This window comes from Ursus americanus, chromosome 4, assembly GCF_024610735.1.
Source record: "Ursus americanus isolate L20-20 chromosome 4, mUrsAme1.1.p, whole genome shotgun sequence".
NCBI lineage: Eukaryota > Metazoa > Chordata > Mammalia > Carnivora > Ursidae > Ursus > Ursus americanus.
In genome coordinates this window covers 70,795,308-70,813,660 of record NC_142130.1, presented here as the reverse complement: position 1 = coordinate 70,813,660, position 18,353 = coordinate 70,795,308, and the positions used below count along the sequence as shown (strand labels likewise).

Here is an 18,353-nt window from a genome sequence, read left to right as displayed (position 1 = left end):
TAAAGAAATAGTATTATAAACGAGTTTAGGTAACTTGATTCAGGTCATACACCTAATCATACAGTGATACAGAGGAAAAAAACAAATTAACCAAACCAAACCCAAACTAAATTGCAATCTAGTGCTTGGGACTTTCTATTTTAAACTTCTAAAAGAATGAGTAAGAAAGAGGGATCTTGGGGAAGGAAAACCCATCCTCAAAACAGAGCTTGGACTCAAGCTAAGGCAACTATGTTCTTCTAGTTTCAGGTTGGGGAAAATTTTCGGTTGTTTTGTTCTCTATTTCTTTTTTCTTTTTATCTGTAAAGTGGGGATTTGGGACAGGAAGGTCTTTGGTGGCTCAGGCTTCTTCCTGTTAGACCTAAAAGACTGGCTAATAGGGATGCTGCTGGGTGCAGTATTGCACAACTGAAACTTTCAGAATCAAGGCTGCCTGTTAAGTTTGACAAAAAACATCTTGCATACCTGTCACTTCCCTTTCACACACTCTGCCCTTTAGTTTTATGACATTGAAAAGCCGTAGAGAAATTTTATAATAAATTATTTTTTCTAGGTCTCAATTTCATGGAGTTTCTAATTTAAACTTATTTTTAACATGGCACTGCTGTGCTTCTAGAAGGAATGAGAATCTTCTAAATTTATTTAATTCATTGCCAAATCAGATCATCTCCTGAGAGTTTCAGTAAGGTTCAAATGGATAAAACAGTTTTTGTGTTTCCCAAATATCAACTTTCTCACCATATCCTATCATATATAGAACTTCTAGGGGGAAAAAAGTAAAGGAAGTACACTGGAATTAAGTCATCATGAAGAATTTAAAGATAGAAAAGTTGTGGGGCACCTGGGTAGCTCAGTCGGTTAAGCTTCTGACTCTTGATTTTGGCTCAGGTCATGATCTCACGGTTGTGAGACCAAGCCCTGTGTTGGGCTCTGTTCTGGGCAGGGAGCCTGCTTGACATTCTCTTCTTCTCCCTCTGCTCCTCCTCCTTCCTTGAAAAAAAAGAAAAAAATGATAGAAAAATTTTAAGGACAGACTTGATAGAGTGATTAACTCAATTTCATTACAAATTATGTTAGCTCACTAATCAGTGTGGACGGCATTTAGAGTGCCGTTGAGATATATTTCTTTCCACGGAGATAGCATTTATTTTGGCAACAACTTCAGTTATTTTGAAATCTAGCATAAAAGGATCAGCCTGGTCTAGCTAAAATTTATCATGCAGAAACAAAAGTTACTGTAACACTCACTGAAAATGAGTGGTTATTGACTAAATAAAACTAAATTTAAATATATTTATGAATTACGATTTTATACTTCTCCAACCTTCTAAAATTTGAAGAGCTAATAAACTACTTGGTTTGTTTTTTATTATTTTACCAAAAGTCATTTCAAAATCAACTCTTGTTAATGTGATTAGGGTTTTAAGGGGGAAACTCTAGGGAAAAAACTTCCATTTATAGAAGAGAAAAAATAAGATAAACAATGCTTACTACATGTCCTGGTAGTCTATGTAGGGTTTCTTTTCACCATCTAAACTGGCTGTTGAGTCATTTGTATTCCTATTTGCACCTGGTAAAAGTGAGGCATAAATATTTGCTGGTTAATAACCCATATTCTTTCTTCCTATCACAATGCTACCTCTTTATTGTCATGGGTCATGATTCCTTCATTTATTCACGTAGCTCTATGTACCTCTCTGGGGGCGGGGGGACTTCAGGAGGTATTTCTGGTCACATTCAGAATTTGAGTAATCATAGAGAATCTTTCTGGCTTAGTTCTATTAAGATTTTTTTGGGGAAAATATTCACAAATGCCTTAATGTTAATGCTTTGCTAGAGGCCAGAAGCAATCTGAGCCTGACAATAGCCAGACCTCCAGGATCCTGTAAGACTTTCTTAACTTCTGAAAATCCCTTCAGAGACTTCCTATATCTCTGTCCCTGCAACTTAAACGTATAGAATTGTATAATCAATCGCTCCTCACAATCACAGTGCAGTTCTTTCTGCCCAAGGTCCAAGTTTTTGCACATGTATGAAAAAATGCCCACAAAAAAACAAAAACCAAAAACAAAAAAACAAAGCACGTAGTTATTATGAACTAGGACATGATATTGTGTGTTTTTAGGGGGGAAAAAAAGATACTACACAGAAATTTCATTGGAGGGAGTATATTTGCCAAGAATTTTTGAGTGTGTTGTTTAACTTGACTAGATATGACTGTCTAGTATATGAGTGAAAAGTAAGGCTTAGTTCAACAAACTACTATATTCCAAGTCAATAATGAGGCAGGAGCAGTTTTTCTTCAAACGCATGAAATGAAATCAACAAGTGTTCTTTTAGGTCCTTCATTCTCTTTTATTATATTATGTAACTGAAATCACTTCTGAAAACAAAAGTTACTGTAACACCCACTGAAAATGAGTGGTTATTGACTAAATAAAACTAAATTTAAATATATTTATGAATTACGATTTTATACTTCTCCAACCCTCTAAAATTTGAAGAGCTAATAAACTACTTGGTTTGTCTTTTATTATTTTACCAAAAGTCGTTTCAAAATCATTGTTTGAGTGTCTCTGAGAAGCAGAAATAACCCATTATGTAAATTTGGATGCTTAGAATCTTACTCAAAGATGCTTCTGTGTGTAGCTGACTAATTTGATGTTTCTGTGGAATGCTTACATCTAGCCAAGTCTGAGTGCATGACCTTCTAGGCCAGGTCTAGCCCAGGTCAGAGTGCCTGACCTTCTCCTGGTAAGCATGCCAAAAGTGAGCGTCTTAGACACCTTCCATTTGTAACTTCTGATGCTTTTGTTCATTGTGGGGACCAAGAATCACATTTTAAGGAACCATCCCAGGTAATTCTGATACAGGTAGGCTGAGAATTACACTTTGGAAAACAAGGAAGATGTATTATGACTAAAGGCATCCACCTGATTGATTGTCCTGCAGTCATCCTTAGAAAAGGGTTTTGGAATTAGGGTAGTTGTAATGTGCGTTCTTTACTTACTCTTACATCCAGTTTTTAAGAAGCCTGCACATCTCAGATGAAAGGTCCTAAGCTCTAACTCTGCTTTTTCTAGCTATTTAATTATGAACAGGTCACTTGACTATTTTATAGCTTATTTTCTTGGTTAGTAACAATCACAATTTGGATGTTCATCTTTAAGACCCTGCGACTAAGTTCCATTGTTTTTTTTTTTTAATAAGAGATAAGGACAGTTGGATAAAATGCTTTCAATATTAAAACTTGACTACATGGTTGCCCAATTAATAATGGAGATATTAAAACATATCTAGACTTGCTATCAGCCACAAGTCTAGTTAGACTTGCAGAAAAATCTTATGCTTTGCTGAGACTATCTGTTCGTATAAGGATCCTGAATAATTACGTGAGCAATATTAACATTGCAGTCCAAGTTTTGTTTGTTTGTTTTTTCCATCTGATATCTGGAGTTAACAGTTTTGTGATCCTGTGTAAAAGAAATATAAGTGAAAAAACTAGAGTTATTAGTGGAAAGTGACGAACAGGTACTCTAAAGAGGGATTGGCAAACTTTTTCTGTAAAGTATTAGCAGATATTTCCAGCATTTAGACCTCCTCCTCAGTCTTCTAACAACACTAAAAATGTAAAAAAATTCTCTGAGGGCCATGCAAAAATTGGTTAGAGCGCTGCTTCTCAAACTTTCCGTGCATAAGCATCCGGGGGGGGGGGGTCTCGTTAAAATGCAGATTTTTTGATTGTGTAGGTCTGGAGTTGGTCTGCGGGTCCTGTAGTTCCAGTATGCCTTTGGATGTCAAAGGTCTTGGTAAAACAGTTTCAGGGTGCGTCATGTAAGGTACAGCCCCCTCTACTGTTCAGTTTTGAATCGCCAATGAGTTTAACTGACAACTCAGCAGTCTTTGTTTTTTGTTTTTCTGTTTTCTTGGTTTTTTGTTTTTTCTAATGAAATAATGGGTTTGTTTCACCCGGTAATATAGAATACCTAGTAGTTTAGTGCTCCTTCCTAATTTTAAAGACTCAAACCTCTTCGCAAATTTGATGAAAGCTATGGTTCCCCTCAAGTTTCCCCTGTCCTGCCCACACAAAAATACCCATTTTTTATTCAATTTAAAAGAATTCATAACCTACCTAAAGCTTAGCCACCTTAAGGTCACTGCTATATTGTGTAATGGCTGAATTTAAGGGAGTTCAGAATTAATCCCCTTACTTTTTTTATAATTTTTTATTATGTTATGTTAGTCACCATACAGTACATCCTTAGTTTTTGATGTAATGTTCCATGATTCATTATTTGCATATAACACCCAGTGCTCCATGCAATATGTGCCCTCCTTAATACCCATCACTGGCCTATCCCAATCCCCCACTCCCCTCCCCTCTAAAGCCTTCGGTTTGTTTCCCAGAGTCCACAGTCTCTCATGTTTCATTCCCCCTTCTGTTTACCCCCCCTTCATTCTTCCCTTCCTTCTCCTATCAATCTTCCTGCTATTTCTTATGTTCCATAAATGAGTGAAACCATATGATAATTGTCTTTCTCTGCTTGACTTATTTCACTTAGCATAATCTCCTCCAGTCCCGTCCATGTTGCTGCAAATGTTGGGTAATCGTTCTTTCTGATGGCTGAATAATATTCCATTGTATATATGGACCACATCTTCTTAATCCAGTCATCTGTAGAAGGGCATTTTGGCTCCTTCCACAATTTAGGTATTGTGGACAATGCCGCTATGAACATTGGGGTGCATATGGCCCTTCTCCTCACTACGTCTATATCTTTGGGGTAAATACCCAGTAGTGCAATTGCTGGGTCATAGGGTAGCTTTATTTTTAATTTTTTGAGGGACCTCCACACTGTTTTCCAAAGTGGCTGTACCAACTTTTATTCCCACCAACAGTGTAAGAGGGTTCCCCTTTCTCCACATCCTCTCCAGCATTTGTTTTTTCTTGCCTTGTACATTTTTGCCATTCTAACTGGTGTAAGGTGGTAATCTCAATGTGGTTTTGGTTTGCATTTCTCTGATGGCTAATGATGTTGAACATTTTTCCATGTGTCTGCTAGCCATTTATATGTCTTCATTGGAAAAGTGTCTGTTCATATCTTCTGCCCATTTTTTGATTTGATTATTTGTTTCTCGTGTATTGAGTTTGAACAGTTCTTTGTAGATCTTGGATACCAGTCTTTTATCTGTAGTGTCCTTTGCAAATATCATCTCCCATTCCATGGGCTGCCTCTTAGTTTTTTGAACTGTTTCCTTGGCTGTGCAGAAGCTTTTTATCTTGATGAAGTCCCACGAGTTCATTTTTTCTTTTGTTTCTCTAGCCTTTGGAGATGTGTCATGAAAAAAGTTGCTGTGGCTGATGTCAAAGAGGTTGCAGCTTTGTTCTCCTCTATGATTTTGATGGGTTCCTGTCTCACATCGAGGTCTTTCTTCCATTTGGAGTTTATCTTTGTGTATGGTGTGAGAGAGTGGTCAAGTTTCATTCTTTTGCATATAGCTGTCCAATTTTCCCAGCACCATTTATTAAAGATACTGTCTTTTTTCCACTGGGTGTTTTCTCATGCTTTGTCAAAGATTAGTTGCTCGTAGAGCTGAGGGTCCATTTCTGGGTTCTCTATTCTGTTCCACTGGTCTATGTGTCTGTTTTTGTGCCAGTACTTTGTGATCACAGCTTTGTAGTATAGCTTGAAATCTGGCAACGTGATGCCCCCAGCTTTGTTTTTCCTTTTCAACAATTCCTTGGCGATTCGGGGCCTTTTCTGGTTCCACACAAATTTAAGGGCTGTTTGTTCCAGTTCTTTGAAAAATGTCATTGGTATTTTGATCGGGCTGGCATTGAAAGTGTAGATTGCTCTGGGTAGCATAGACATTTTAACTATGTTTATTCTTCCGATCCATGAGCATGGAATATTTTTCCATCTTTTTGTGTCTTCTTCAATGTCTTTCAAGAGTGATTTGTAGTTTCTAGAATATAGATCCTTTACCTCTCTGGTTAAGTTAATTCCAAGATAATGTATGATTTTTGGTTTTATTGTAAATGGGATTGATTCCCTAATTTTTCTTTCTTCAGTCTCATTGTTCGTGTATAGAAATGCAACTGATTTCTGAGCATTGATTTTGTATCCCTCCACATTACTGAATTGCTCTATAAGTTCTAGTAATTTGGGGGTGGAGTCTTTTGGGTTTTCCATATAGAGTATCATATCATCTGTGAAGAAAGACTGTTTGACTTCTTCTTTGCCGATTTGATTACCTTTTATCCCTTTTTGTTGTCTGATTGCTGGTGCAAGGACTTCTAGTACTATGTTGAATAATACTGGTGAGAGTGGGCATCCTTGTCGTGTTCCTGATCTTAAGGGAAAGGCTCTCAGCTTTCCCCCATTGAGAATGATATTCGTTGAGGGCTTTTCATAGATGGTTGTTATGAAATTGAGAAATGTACCCTCTATCCCTACACTCTGAAGGGTTTTAATCAGGAAAGGATGCTGTATTTTGTCAAATGCTTTTTCTACGTCAATTGAGAGGATCATAAGGTTCTTGACTCTTTTCTTGTTGATATGATCTATCACACTGATCGATTTGTGAATGTTGAACCACCCTTGCATCCCAGGGATGAATCCCACTTGGTCTTGATGGATAATCCTTTTAATGTACTGTTGGATCCTATTAGCTAGGATCTTGTTGAGAGTTTTGGCATCCATATTCATCAGGGATATCGGTCTGTAATTCTCCTTTTTGATGGGGTCTTTGCCTGGTTTGGGGATCAAGGTAATACTGGCCTCATAGAATGAATGTGGTAGTTTTCCTTCTGTTTCTATTTTTTGAAACAGCTTCAGGAGAATAGGTATTATTTCTTCTTTAAATGTTTGGTAGAATTCCCCTGGGAATCCATCAGGCATTGGACTCTTGTTTTTGGGGAGGTTTTTGATCACTGCTTCAATCTCTTCATAATTAATCAGTCTGTTTAAATAATCAATTTCTTCTTGTTTCAGTCTTTGTAGTTTATAGGTTTCCAGGAAGGCATCCATTTCTTCCAGGTTGTTTAATTTATTGGCATAAAGCTGTTGATAAAAGTTTCTAATGATCCTTCCTATTTCATTGGTGTTGGTTGTGATCTCTCCCCTTTCATTCATAATTTTATTAATTTGGGTCCTTTCTCTATTCTTTTGAGTAAGTCTGGCCAGTATCGATCTTATTTATTCTTTCAAAGGACCGGCTTCTAGTTTTGTTGATCTGCTCTACTGTGTTCTTGGGTTCTAATTCATTGCTCTCTGCTCTAATCTTGATCATCTGCCTTCTCGTGCATGGGTTAGGCCTGTTCTTCTGTTCCCGCTCCAGCTTCTTAAGGTGAGCATATAAAAACTGCATTTTAGATTTTTCTATTCTTTTGAGTGAGGCTTGGATGGCTATGTATTTTCCCCTTAGGACTGCCTTTGCAGTGTCCCATATGTTTTGGACCGGTATGTTTTCATTCTCATTGGTCTCCAAAAATTGCTTAATCTGATTTTTAATTTCCTGGTTTACCCAATCATTCTTGAGCAGGATGGTTCTTAGTTTCCAAGTGTTTGAGTTTCTTCCCAATTTTTCCTTGTGATTGAGTTCCAGTTTCAAAGCATTGTGGTCTGAGGATATGTAGGAAGTAATCTCAGTCTTTTGGTATCAGTTGAGACCTGTTTTGTGACCCAGTATATGGTCTATTCTGGAGAAAGTTCCGTGTGCATTTGAAAAGAATGAGTATTCTGTTATTCTGGGGTGCAATGTTCTGTATATATCTATGAGATCCATCTGGTCCAGTATGTCATTGAAAGCTCTTGTTTCTTTGTTGATTTTCTGCTTAGGTGATCGGTCTATTGCTGAGAGCAGAGTGTTGAGGTCCCCTACTATTAACGAATTATTATCTATATGTCTCTTTATTCTGGTTAAGAGTTGGCTTGTGTATCTAGCTGCTCCCCTGTTGGGGGCATAGATATTTATAATTGTCATATCCATTGTTGGATACATCTGTTAAGAATAATATAGTGCCCTTCTGTATCTCTAACTACAGTCTTTAGTTTAAAATCTAATCTGTCTGATATGAGAATTGCTACCCCAGCTGTCTTTTGAGGTCCATTGGCATGAAAAATGGTTTTCCATCCCTTCACTTTCAGTCTGGATGTATCTTTAGGCTCAAAATGAGTCTCTTGCAGACAGCAAATGGATGGGTCATGTCTTTTTATCCAATCTGCAACCCTATGGTGTTTTATGGGAGCATTTAGGCCATTCACATTGAGAGTGATTATTGAGAGATATGATTTTAATGATGTCATGTTGCCTGTGAAGTCTTTGTTTCTATAGATTGTTAATTTCTGTTCTGTATCACTCTTGGGGGTTTTTACTTTTATAGAACCCCTCTTAATATTTCTTGTAGAGTTGGCTTGGTGGTCACATATTCTTTCAGTTTCTCCCTGTCTTGGAAGGTCCTTGTCTCTCCATCAATTCTGAATGACAGCCTTGCTGGATAAAGGATCCTTGGCTGCATGTTCTTCTCATTTAGAACTCTGAAAATACCTTGCCAAGCCTTCCTGGCCTGCCAGGTCTCTGTAGACAGGTCTGACGGTATTCTGATTTTCCTCCCTCTGTACGTGAGGATTTTCTTCCCCCTGGCCACTTTCAATACTGTATCTTTGGATCTAATATTTGCGAATTACACTATGGTATGACGTGGTGTAGGTGTGTTCTCATTGATCTTGGGAGGGGTCCTCTCTGCCTCTTGGACACGAATGCTTGTTTCCTTTGCCAGATTAGGGAAGTTCTCAGCTACAATTCGTTCAAATATCTCTTCTAGACCTCTCTTTCTCAATCCCTTTGGGGATGCTGATGATTCTGACATCAGAACGTTTCGTTGAGTCAGTAATCTCCCATAATCTACATTCTTGAGATTGGATTTTTTTGAGCCAAGTTTCCGTTTTTACATTCTCTTCTACCATCCCATCTTCCAATTCACTAATTTGTTCTTCTGCCTCATTTACCCTGGCCATCAGAGCATCTAGTTTAGACTGCATCTGATTCAGAGCATTTTTAATTTCTGCCAGATTTGCTCTCATTTCTGCCCTTAGAGATTCCATATTCTTGTTAATATTTTCATTAATATTTTTTTTAAGCCTACACATCATCTTGACCATTGTTACTCTGAACTCCATTTCTGACAATTTGGTTATATCCATGTCCATCATTTCTGTGTCAGAGGCCACAGTCTCTGTGTCCTTTCTTTGCTGAGGGTTCCTCCTCCTTGTCATTCAGATGAGGAGAGGTTTCAGGGATGCACAGAGCCCAAATTATTGACCAGGACCCAGGCAGTGTGCACTTGTTTTATAGGGACCTTAGGGATGTGGACTTCTTGATTTTTCAGCCTGCCTTCTGGAGGATGGATCTGCCGCACTTATACTCAGGCAACCCTGTTTGGGTAGAGTTGCCCTGTCCCCTGCAAAGGGAAATGGGGATGGGCACAATGTGAGCCGGTATTTCCGGGCTTTTGTTCTCTGGCAGCTTTCCCTGGCGGTTTTCTGTGACTCTTCTGAGACTCAGAGCAGCAGTGCCCGTATCCTAGCCTCTGTCTCAGGACAGAGAGATTGCAGTCCACTCTCTACTGAGCTCTCCTGGCCTCTTTAACTCTGTTTCTGTCAGTGCTGCTAAAAACCGTGCAGCATCCCGAGATGTGCTCCCCATAGCCGCTCTCCCAGCCCTCACTTCCAGGGCTGGCACATCTCTGTCCTTTGTGTTTCTAACACCGCCGGCTGCCCCCGGTTCTTGCGCATGCTCTGGAGCTCCCTGTTTCAGTGTGGTTCACGCATGCTCCGGAGCGCCGGTTTTCCATCTCGTCTAGTTGCGTGCGCACTCACGAGCTCCCGGTATCAGTCCGGTTCCAGTGAGCGCTCCGGAGTTCCAGTTTTCAGTCTGGCCACGCGCGTGCGTTCCCAGGCTCATCGTCTCAGCGGCTTTCCCACGAGTGCTAGTCCGCGGACCCGGCTTGCGCCCCAGTGCAAGTGGCTACTGCTTCCCGGCGCCCAAGCGCAGGGGCTCCCTCCCCCTTCTGTTTATCTTCCGATATCTGTGCACGGATTCATGGCTCCCTGCTTCGTACCTGAATACTCAGCACTGGAGATATTGGTTTGTAGAGATCCAGATGTATCTTCCTATGTCTCGGGCTGATTTCGTGGGTGTTCAGGATGATCTGGTAGATATCCAGCTTGACTCAGGGGACCAGCTGAAAAAAGGGTCCCCTACTCCTCTGCCATCTTTTTTCCCAACTCTAATCCCCTCACTTTCCGTAGCATCTTAAAAATTTAGATGTAGCTCTGTATATCTCCATGTCTCTCTCTGTTTATCTATCTATCTATCTATCTATCTATCTATCTATCTATCGAGACATTTCAGCTTTTTTAACGCCCTATTGGCTATTGCTGACCTGATGTTTATATTTAAAACTAAGAATTATAAATGAGGAAAATAACCTAGCAGTTGGTGTGAGTGAACACGAACTCTTACTCCTTGTATTAAACTTGTTCACAGTGCCTTACCCATGACTTTATTGAGATATAATTAATATGCTACACATTTCACCCACTTAAAGTGTGCAATATAATAGTTTTTATTATTTTCATGGAGTTGTGCATCCATCACCATAATCAATTTTAGAATATCTTCATCACCTGCTGAAAATACCCTATACCCATTCATGTCTGATCCCTATCCCCCACCCTAGAAAATGGAAACCTACATTCTGTCTCTGTGGATTTTTCTCTTCTGGACATTTCATATAAATGGTATACGATATGCGGCCTTTTGTGATTAGCTCCTTCCACTTGGTATAATGTTTTTGAGGTTCATCCATGCTATAGTGTGTATAAGGACTTCATTTTTTTTCTGATTGCTAAGTAATATTCCATTATGTGGATATTCAACATGTATTCACCTGTTCATCAATTGATGGAGATTTGGGTTCTTTCCCTTTTTTTTTCTTTTGTTATTATGAGTGATGCTGTCATGACATTACATTACATTCAGGTACAAGTTTTTGTATGGCTATAAAGTTTCCTTTCTCTTGAGAATATATACCTAGCAGTTGAATTGCTGGGTCATATGTAATTCCAAAACGTGTCAAGAAAATCCAAAATATTTTCCAAAGGGGTTGTACCTGAACCATTTTACATCCCTACCAGCAATGTGTGAGGCTGTCACGCTTTCCACATCCCCGGCAATACTTGTTATTTTACCTTTTTTTTTGAGTATTGTCATTCTTCTGGGTGTGAAGTGTATCTTGCTGAGATTTGGTTTGCATTTCCCTAATAACTAATCATGTCAAGAATCTTTTCATGTGCTTACTGGCCATTCGTCTGGCTTTTTTGCATAAATGTCTATTCAAATCCTTTGCTCATTTTAAAATTTGGTGATTTGTATTTTTATTGAGCTATGAGTTCTTTATATGTTCTATATACAAGACCCCTATCAGATATATGACTTTTTTTTTTTTCTGATTCTGTGGGTTGTCTTTTCATTCTTTTGATTTTTTTTTCCAAGCACATATATTTAAATCCAATGAATCCAATTTATCTATTGTTTCATTTGTGGGTTGTGCTTTTGGTGCCTAAGAAAGTTTTGCTTACTCAAGGTCATGAAAATTTGCTCCTGTAATTTCTTTTAATTGGTAGTTTTACCTCTTACCTTTAGATTGTAGATGTCCTTTTGAAATTTTTATAACAGTGGGAATAAAATGACTACAAGAATATCCAAATGTGACAACACTAGAATAGGTTTACATATGTTGTAGTGATAAATGGGTAAAATTCTGGACATGCTGGATTCTAGATCTTCTTGCTAAGCAGTTTAGATATTTTGCCTTTTTTCTTTTATGAGTCAATTAGTTTATATTTACTTAATAAATAGTAGTGTATTTTAGGTCCTCCCCAGGCCTTTTCTGGGCCACCTGCCTAATAAGGTGGGGAACTATTTGGTAAACTAAATAGCACTCTAATAGCATGGATGATTGATTTGCTTAGTTTTATTAATAGAACAACTTTGACATAGGGAAGCTGTAGATAAGTGCATGTGGGACATTAGAGAAGAACAAGAAAGGTATCTAAGCAAGGTGATTGTAGCCTGTATGCCTGTTACATAAAAAGTGAGATTAAACTCCTGTTCCATTTTAGGATCAGATTCTATGGGTCTGAGTCTGGACCATTACATTTGAGAATACGTAACTGATTTGCAAACTGTGATTAGCCATTCACATTTAAATACTTTGAGATCCTTTTTGTTCATTTCTTTTAAAAATAAATCTTAACTGGTTATATTCTTTAAATTCCTCATTTGCTTTAGGGACTCAGTAATTTCAATGTATAACGTTCTTTATTATTGTGATGCACAGTGAGGTTACCTGTCCATATTTAAATGCTTTGGGTTTCTTTAGTACTTTAAAAAAAAAATTCTGACCTGTGTATTGTAAATTACTCTTTGGTTTTAGGTGCCCAGCACTTGAAATGTGTAAGTTCCTTCTTGGATGTGATGAGATAACAAATGGTATTCAACAACCTTTAAAATTAATCTTCCTCAGAAGAGAAAAGGTTCATTCACTACCAAATTAAATACCCTTTATTAAATTAAAATATGAATTTTTAATTAATAGTGAAAATAAAGTGGAATAACATCGAGGAGTAAATATTTATTGAGCTGAAATGTGGTTCTATTAGATGATTGGTTGGAAAATGTTAAAGCTTATGTCTAGACTCTCCTTTTGTCCTCAGACATGGTTATTTATCTCACCATCTCCTTTAGATTTATGTGCAGGAACGGCTAAGACCCTTTCACAAATAATGGCCAGTGACACCTTACAAACTAAAAATGTTCATAACAACATATTATGCAAATTTTTCATCTTAAAATACCAACAGGCCCTTCTCTTCCTATTTTTTTCTACCCTTTAATAGACCCACTTTCATTACACTCACAAGGAAGTCATTGGTGCCCATCACTCTTTCTTACTGTATGGTGGTATACCAAATTTTATGATATGCCTTGTATCTTTCTCTCTATTTCTCTCTTTTTGAGTAAAGCAACAGATGTTTATTAGCAAGGATACAGAAAAAGCTCTCAGGAGTGAGAGGGGTCCCAATAGAGCTGCCATATTTCTCCTTTTTTCTACCTTCAGCATCATTTCTCAAAGTCAGGTTCTTTTTATTATTCTCTGTAATAATTAAGTAACTTTCAACTGTCCTTTTACCTCCATGGCTCTTTATCTTTTACACTGCACACCAAAAATAACTTTCTAATACACAGATAGTCATGTCACTGCCCTTTCAAAATCTGTTAGCCTTGTAGAATGAGGATCCCAATCATTAGTGTAGTATTTAAAGCCAATTTGTCTGGGTTCCCAAGACTACCCTTCACTTCTACCTGTCATATCAACTTCCTCCCTTATTATGAAATATATGATGCATGTACTCTCGTGGTCTCATATTGTTTCTTCAATTTGAATGTCTTTTTCCCACTATTTACATAGTTTTATTCTTTACCTCTCAATTTAAATGATGCCTTTTCAGTGGAGGCCTCATTATACTGTAGTTAGAATTAACATTCCCCCCCCCCCCCACTTTCTTCCTATAATGCATTTCTTGGACCTCCGTGCAGTATTTATTTTATTTTAACTTAATGGTTTATAGTTGAATTCCTCAGTGACATGTCCTAGCATTCAAATCCTGCTTCAACTGCTTATTTCCTGTACATTTCTGGGCAATTGATATCATTTCCTAGCCTGCTTCCTCATCTGTTAAATTAATATTTGTACATAGTTCGTGGGTCTCTTTATATGTGAAGTCTGATGACACAATGCCAGCATGATACACCGCATTGTGTATTCTGGGTACTTGCCCACTTGGCTTTGTTCCCCAGTAGATAGTAATCACTCTGAGGACAGGAGATTAATCTTGCTCATCTTAGTACCGAAAAGAAAATCTCATACTCTCTATTACTTTTCTTTGCCATGATTCATGGAACATTTAAACCTGACTCATTAGAATTAACCTATTAATTTATTGTTATATTATCACATTCCACAAAGGAGTTGGGATGACTTAGGAGATGGATCAAGAACAAAAGTATGAAATGTAAATAAAATAGTAACAAGTGTATTTTGAATAATTGAAGAGTTTAATTTCACCAATGTGAACCCAAGAAAAACAAAAACTTTAGATAAGAAAATGTTAACACTTTTCTTCATTCTCTCCTGTTTTGTAGGATCTCGTCTTCGCCAGGAAGACTTCCCCCCGCGGATTGTGGAACACCCTTCAGATGTTATTGTCTCTAAGGGAGAGCCCACCACTTTGAACTGTAAGGCAGAGGGCCGGCCAACGCCCACCATTGAGTGGTACAAGGATGGTGAGCGGGTGGAGACTGACAAGGATGACCCCCGGTCTCACAGGATGCTTCTGCCCAGCGGATCCTTATTTTTCTTGCGCATTGTACATGGGCGCAGAAGCAAACCCGATGAAGGAAGCTACGTCTGTGTTGCAAGGAACTATCTCGGTGAAGCAGTGAGTCGAAATGCATCTCTGGAAGTGGCATGTAAGTAAACATAATGAATCTCGTAAATAACGCATACTTTTACTTTGATTTATTTTTAGTAAGCTTTGATTTGTCCCCATGGGTACTTAATACCTAAAGAAGAAAACAATCAGCATGTCACACATAATTTTACTTTGCCTTCTCCAAAGAAAGCTGGTCAAAATCATGTCAAGCCATGGTGTTGCAATAAATTTATTTCTACTGAAGCCAGGTGGAAATTATGTTTTTATATTAAAGCAAAGTGGCGATGATGCTGCTCATATTTAAAATTCGAATTATTGATGAGAGATATAATGAAATATTAAAGTCAGCTATATTAAAATGAAAAGTTTACATGTAACATGGCATCAAATACAGGGAATAAATTCAGTATTCTGCCTATTTCTGTAACCTATTCATATATAACTGTTATATATATTATATTATATATATTTCTAACTCTAATTTTATCAAACAACTTTAAAAAGAATATACTCTCTAGGTTATATTAACTCTTTTACTTCTGGTCTGAATTCAGGAATCATTACCGGTAGGCATGTGGGGGAGAATACAGGAACAATAACAACAGCTATATTTCTTTATTTTTTTCTATCAATAAAACTCATCAGAGAAGAGATTTGATTTTTGTGGGGACAAAATGTTCATACATGGAGGAGTCTTGCTCAGTCTTGGTAATCAGCAATAGTTAAGGGCTTGCCCTGCCTTTGGCATTTAAAAAATATATTTATTTATTCATCAGACAGCCCATATACCACTAGTAAATCAAGATATCAGTACTTTGTATCTATTTGAACATTGACATCATAACTTCATCCATTGTTTTCCAGAACAAATTAAAATATATGATAGATATTTTTTTGGTTTATAGATAAGGATTTGGTGTCATAATTTAAATAGTACCATATGACATTTTGATATTATTTATTCTGAGGAAATATTTTATCTGGAATTGATCATTAATAAGATGGCAACAGTTGGGTATGAAAAAAGCTTGTACTTTCTAACTTTCTGGATGTATCAGTAGGTCTTCATAGATAAGAAAATTGAGTTATTTCAAGAGGCTTATGTCTTATTTATATAGCTGGAAAGGGAGTGCTAAATAATAGCTCATGGTCTCGTGTCTGTATTTAACTTGGTACTCGTACTCACAGGCTACATGGTATCACACTATATTATAAAATTTGTGTGTATATGTATTACAATTCTCAGCAATTTATCAACTTTACGTAGGAAATCATCTTTTAGTAAACAAAGTCATACTATTTCTTCTTCAGCTACCTCAATGAAAGCTTTTGTTCTCAAGAGTCTGGTCTTTTGATTTATAATTTGTACCAGGAAATCTAAAACCCGCTAATGCTTGAAGTGTGTAAATCCAATAGGAAAAGACTAGAGGAATCCTAAAACCCAAATTTGTTTTGTGAAGTACTTTGTGATAGGAGCATTAGAACCTTAGCTAGCAAGGCAATTTTGCACAACGCACCAGGTAATTTCATTTTTATATCTTAGTTCAAAAAAAGCAAAAGAAGTACAGTTTAGTGAGATTTGAAATATATACACAAAAGCTCAAAAATAAATATTCCTAACTCTTTTATTTTAATTTTGAAATATCTTATTCCTGGAAAATTTCAAACATATTGAAATATTTCAATGTCAATCCATTGATTTTTTCCCCCACCAAATCCCTTTATAGTAAATATAACAGGCATTATTCTCCCATTTTATAGATAAAATGAAACCCATGGTAGTTAAGTGATGACGACTCAGGCAATAAATTAATGGAAATTTGAAGACCAGATCCTGATTCTTCTAATTTTTAGTTTTAGTGAATTATGCCATGTTCGGGAAAACACTAAATGAAATTTGGCCTATTACATAAATAACAATTACAAATTTTTTAATCGAAACTTTTTATTTTATCTACTCAGTAGTAAATATCTATTTTTAATTCTCAACTAACTTTTCTTCTTAGTGTTAAAGTTTATCTAAATTGGCCAGTCATTTTATTATTGGGCAGCTATAAACATTTTTTTCCCCTGAAACTTAGCTTTTTAAAAATTCTTCCCAGCGCACATACATCTTGTATTTTTATTTAATCTGAAGATTGCTCTCTTTCCTAATTGCATCATTAATAATGAATCAAGCTGTTTTAGGAGGAAAAATTTAAACCATGATTTTTTTCTTGTGTAATGTGACAGTAGCACTTTTTATTTTTAAATCAATGAGCTTTGAGAAATGCTAAAAATACTTTTGACCTAGAGAGGAAAACAAGAAAGCTTCTAAATTGGATTTAGCTAGTGAATAAAATTCTTTCTTCTAATGCCGTGTCAACAGTTCATGCCATTTGAGGCAACACAAGATCAAATAATACCCATTTATATGCTACTCATCTCTTTCACATTAGATCATCAGTCATCTCTCTTTCCTTATGTATTTCATAAAATGTATTAATATGGAAATTTGGGTCAAAGCATTGTGCTTTTTCAATATTATTTGTTACTAAAGTATATTTTTTTATAAAATGATGGACGAAGAACTATAGATTAGATCAATGTTTGGCTTTCATAATTTAGAACACTCAACATAAATGCTCAATCATGACACATCACTGTTTCAGTAAAGGAAAGAAATGGAAGTCTAGCGACGCTGTGTATTTGGAGAACTGTAGGTAGCATGATGTAAAGTTAATAGGCATAATTTGGAAAGGTAGATTTTTTTTGTTGTTGTTACGTAAAAGGAATTTTTAAAAAATAATTGAAGATTGGGTTACAGGGAAGATGATTGGAGTCAGAGAGGAGTTAAGAAGCTGTCAAATGATTCAGAAAAGAGTACATATTAGATTTTGAACTGAAACTAGCAATGAAGATTGAAAGAAGGAAATAGTTTGAATCAGATTTAGAAATTATAAATCATATCACTTAATGGTCAGTTTTGGGATTTAGGGGATAGGGGATGATTCCCAGGGTTTGTTTTCATTTTTTGATTTTTGTTTGCTGGTGAGTGACTAGGTATATAGTGCTACACCCATAGGGATGGCAGGTATAGGAGAAATAACTGTAATGGGAACAGGAGAGTTACATTAGCTTTGGCTGTATTATTTAATATGCCAGTCAGACATCAAGGTACAAATATCTCATGTTTCATTAAAAAGAGAACTTCTAGAACCGAGAAAAGACGTCTTTACTACATGGAGGATAAAGTGGTGGGAGTAGATAAAGAGGTGGACATGATTGCCCAGGCAGGCTGTGTGCTGGGAGTGGTTAATAAGGGCTGAGATCACTCCTGTTGCTTGGCACCCCCAATATTTAAGGGTGGGCAAAGGAAAGAAATACTGGTGGAGGAGGCTCTGAGGAGGTATCAGAGTGATGGCCTATGGGGAGTGAAGTGACAGGAAGAACAAGGAAATGATTTTAAGAAAGAAAAAGTGTGTCACAATGCAAAGGCGGCATGGTGGTTAAAGAAAAAGTACTCTGTGCACTCTAGGAATGGAAAGAGAGCATGGCGGCTGAAGAAGGAGTAAGTGGTGGAATTGGGTGGCAAATGCTGCTGTTCTCCCAAGAATTTAGCTCTGAACGGAGTGTGAGGGAACTAGAGCAAGCTATCTAGGTCTCCGCACTATTGCCCTTGGGGTTGGAGATCTCTGTGTTGTGGGGCTGTGCTCTGTTGTAGACTGTTTAGCAGCATCTCTGGCCTTTGCCCAGGAGCTGCCAAAAAAGACCCCCCAGCCCCAGCTGTGACAACAAAAAATATCTCTGGAC

General features: G+C 37.2%; 1 protein-coding gene across 9 annotated transcripts in view; it reads left to right on the top strand.

Annotated features, from left to right (window-relative positions):
• Positions 1-18,353, top strand: part of ROBO2 (roundabout guidance receptor 2) — a 581,558-nt gene that overhangs the window by 57,522 nt on the left and 505,683 nt on the right. For all 9 annotated transcript variants that reach the window (XM_087861722.1, XM_087861721.1, XM_087861720.1 and 6 more), the window contains exon 2: positions 14,272-14,598. In XM_087861722.1, the coding sequence (XP_087717848.1) occupies positions 14,272-14,598 (327 nt within the window). The remainder of the gene's footprint in view (positions 1-14,271; positions 14,599-18,353) is intronic.